Source organism: Terrapene carolina, unplaced genomic scaffold (genome assembly GCF_002925995.2).
Source record: "Terrapene carolina triunguis isolate 2854851 unplaced genomic scaffold, T_m_triunguis-2.0 Scaffold58, whole genome shotgun sequence".
Taxonomy (NCBI): domain Eukaryota; kingdom Metazoa; phylum Chordata; order Testudines; family Emydidae; genus Terrapene; species Terrapene triunguis.
In genome coordinates, this window is record NW_020664409.1 from 21636354 (window position 1) to 21639608 (window position 3255).

A 3255-nucleotide genomic window follows, 5' to 3' on the forward strand; every position below is an offset into this window, starting at 1 on the left:
TTTTTTTTTTTTTTTGGTTTTGGTTTTGTCTGCTTGGGGCGGCCAAAACCCTGGAGCCGGCCCTGACTATCAAGCATTATCTCAGGAACACCGGGCATGTCTCTGGTTAAAACATCTATCATAAAACTTATTTCCAACTCTGAGATACCTGTTTAGTTCAGCAAGAGCATATAGAACTGGCATTAGCTCATGATGCATTATTTTGTGCAGATCCACAATCCTTCCTTCATTAAAGGCAGTAATGATGTGCTGTAGTATGAGATGATCAGCCTTTATTATGACTGACTATCTTACCTTTATGTTGCTGGAAAGGAAAAGAAAACCAGAGGGTGGAAAATGTCAGAGCCCTTGCCTTTTTAATGGATCATGGAATTTGGTATGGGCACTTCATTCCTTAACTGTCAGGAGCCTTTCCTTAACAAAGGTATTCAGTTACTCCTGGCCAAATATCTCTGCATTCAGCAGATCTTCCTCAATCACTTTTGTTGCCAAATCCTTCATTGCAATATTTTGCCGTGTGTTGGAGGCTGGCTCAATAGTGAATAATTTGAATCTTTGAAGTGTCATTATTACTTTTTTTTCAATCAAAATGATCACACTTCTTTCATTCTGGTGTGGATTCATTGCAAGTCATTTGGTCATCAGGTCCAAGATTAGATATTTTTCTAGTCTGAGCTGCAAACTGGACATGTCAATTACATGACAGAGCCCATCTGCTGAGGCCATTCTTGTGATACCTATGATTCCTCCTCCTCTTTCGCCAGTGGCATTCAGCTGCTTTTGGGTGTGGTCTGGCTCTACCTGATTGAATCTCTAGTTGTACCTCTTCAATACCTAGTTGCATCTATGGAACTCTTCAAGTACCTCCAGAGGGAGCAGGTTCATTTCTTCCAAATACACAGATCGCCATCAAGCATAATTTGTGTGATCATATCAGTGAAAGAATGGAAGCATTCTTTTGAAGGGATACAGACAAGCTCCCAAATTCCATCCCGTTGAGCTCTGGTGAAGAGTAGGACACTACACACCATAACTTGTACTGCCACCAGTACTGGAAATTTAGATGGTTATCCATGTTGCTCAGCAAAAATGATGCCATCTGGTCATGAAAACTTGGATATGAAAGAATAGACACTAGGTTACTGTAATTTTCGGCAGCATCAAATGTTGCAAAAAAATTCAGGACCTTTTCTTTGAGTTTGTCATGTTGCTGTAGATAGCTCAGGAGTTGTGGTAATGGCAGTTGCCACACTACCTGTAGAGTGATCTTGTGGACATTAGTGTTTTTTGTGTAAGTTTTACCAGCAATCACATGCTCTAGCATTTATCTACCTAAAATTCCTCTTTCAGTGCACACACACGTCAATCCAGAATCCTGTTTATGATGCCCCAGCACTTTTAGGACCAGCATTGTTATGTGCAGACCTTTTAAGCATGCAATCAGGATATCTTTATATTCTGACACAGTCCATTTTAGCTCCATCAGACCAGGGGAAAGTGCTTGATCTGCAGTCAAGACTACATTTTTCTGTTGAAGATGTGAGTGACTTGTGCAAGTCTTCCACGACAGCATTTGGTGTATCAACTTCACCAGCAGGGGACTAAATGATAGGCATGTAGCTGTATGCAGATAATGGAGAATTATTGTTACTGTGCTTTTCATTAAAACTTGTCCCACCAGATTTTAGATTTTCAAATTGGCATTTGAGGAAAAATGCCATGTCCTGTGCTTGTGCTTTCAAAGCTGACAATCATTTTATTTATCCATTAAAGCATTCTGCCAGGACATGTTCACTGAATTTTGGTTCTGTTGTACCATCTGTGGTATTAGCAGGAAAGATTATTGCATCTGGAATATTCATGTATTCAGTATAGCATGACTTGTTGACTCAAGTCAGTATCAGATCAGATATGGGTTCACTCTGCCAGGCATACTGTGTCTAGGGTGACCAGACAGCAAATGTGAAAAATCAGGATGGGGGTTGGGGGTAATAGAAACCTATATAAGAAAAATACGCAAAAATCGGGACTGTCCCTATAAAATCGGGACATCTGGTCACCCTAACTGTGTCGCATGAAAAGTGTTTTGCCCATCAAGTGTACACTAATTTATATCAATGTTATCTGCAGTGCAACGGGTAAATTTTAACCAAGTTTGATGGGTTCACTGTTCCATCCTCATTCATCATCAGTGTACTTTTGGCCAGTGCTGTGTCAACTTGAAGTACGTCCTTGTAGCTGATACAATGCTGAGCATTGTGAAACATCTGGACAAGTTTGTGATCTTCTGGGCTGGTGAAGGTGCTTCCAAGCTCAACATGTTTGGGTCTCCACTTCTTATCTCCATCTACACTGTAGATGAAATCTTGTGCAATACTTAACACTCTGGACTGTTTATTTGATTACTGTTTCTTATCTTCACATACTTCTACAACATTATCTTCTGTGTCCTCTTCATCTTCCTCATCACCTTCTTCAAGTTCCTCTACTTCAAGAACAGACTAGGTACCCAGGAGGAGTTGTAAAAACATGTATACTCTTTGACACACAGGCTAGTGCCTCTTCCTCATTGACATTTAGCCCATCATATCCAGGATGAGCACGCATAATTTCAGTGCTATGTGTACCACTGACAGAAATACATCTTCCAGCTCGGTCTTGTAAATTGGAATGGTTGATAAATTTTCTTCTCCTGCGCTGTCTAATAATTTAGAGAAAGGGGGGTGATGGAATTTGACAGGCACTAATAATGTTTGTCTCTCCGAAGCAGATTGATCATGTAAGACAATGAACTTGTAAGCACCATCAAGATGCAGAATAAATTTTTCTTTGAAGGTTGTCATATGCCTTACAAATGAGTGCAGGACCGTTCCACCAGCTTCATTTCAGAGAAAGCAGTAACAAATTCATACCCATAAAAGTTCCAAAACACAGCCTTTTTCAGCACAATGTTTTAATTCATTTCTAGGCCAGACCATTGCCAAGTCAGTGAGTGGTTTCATGCTTAGTATTTTTGTTTTTTTCTCAAGAAATGCTTCTAGCAGTTAAGTGGTAATTTCCCTTTTAAGAGTCACTTACACCAACTACACGTATATGGCTCATGTTTATACTCTCCCGCTTCAAGTATTTGTTTGTTCATTTTGAATGTTGTTACAAAAGAAAGTTTTTCTCTGGAACTTTCATCCTGGCAGAAAATGCAAAGACTCCACTTCACTGTGGGGACCTTACTCTAAAGCACTGTCAAGATTTTGGTGA

General features: G+C 39.9%; 1 protein-coding gene across 1 annotated transcript in view; it reads left to right on the forward strand.

Annotated features, from left to right (window-relative positions):
• The window catches only part of LOC112105814 (protein-glutamine gamma-glutamyltransferase 5-like), a 60165-nt gene extending 57784 nt beyond the window's left edge, over positions 1 to 2381 (forward strand). Inside the window, exon 13 of the mRNA XM_029914121.1 lies at positions 2193 to 2381. Coding sequence (XP_029769981.1) covers positions 2193 to 2381 — 189 coding nt within the window. The remainder of the gene's footprint in view (positions 1 to 2192) is intronic.
• The last annotated feature ends 874 nt before the right edge of the window (positions 2382 to 3255 follow it).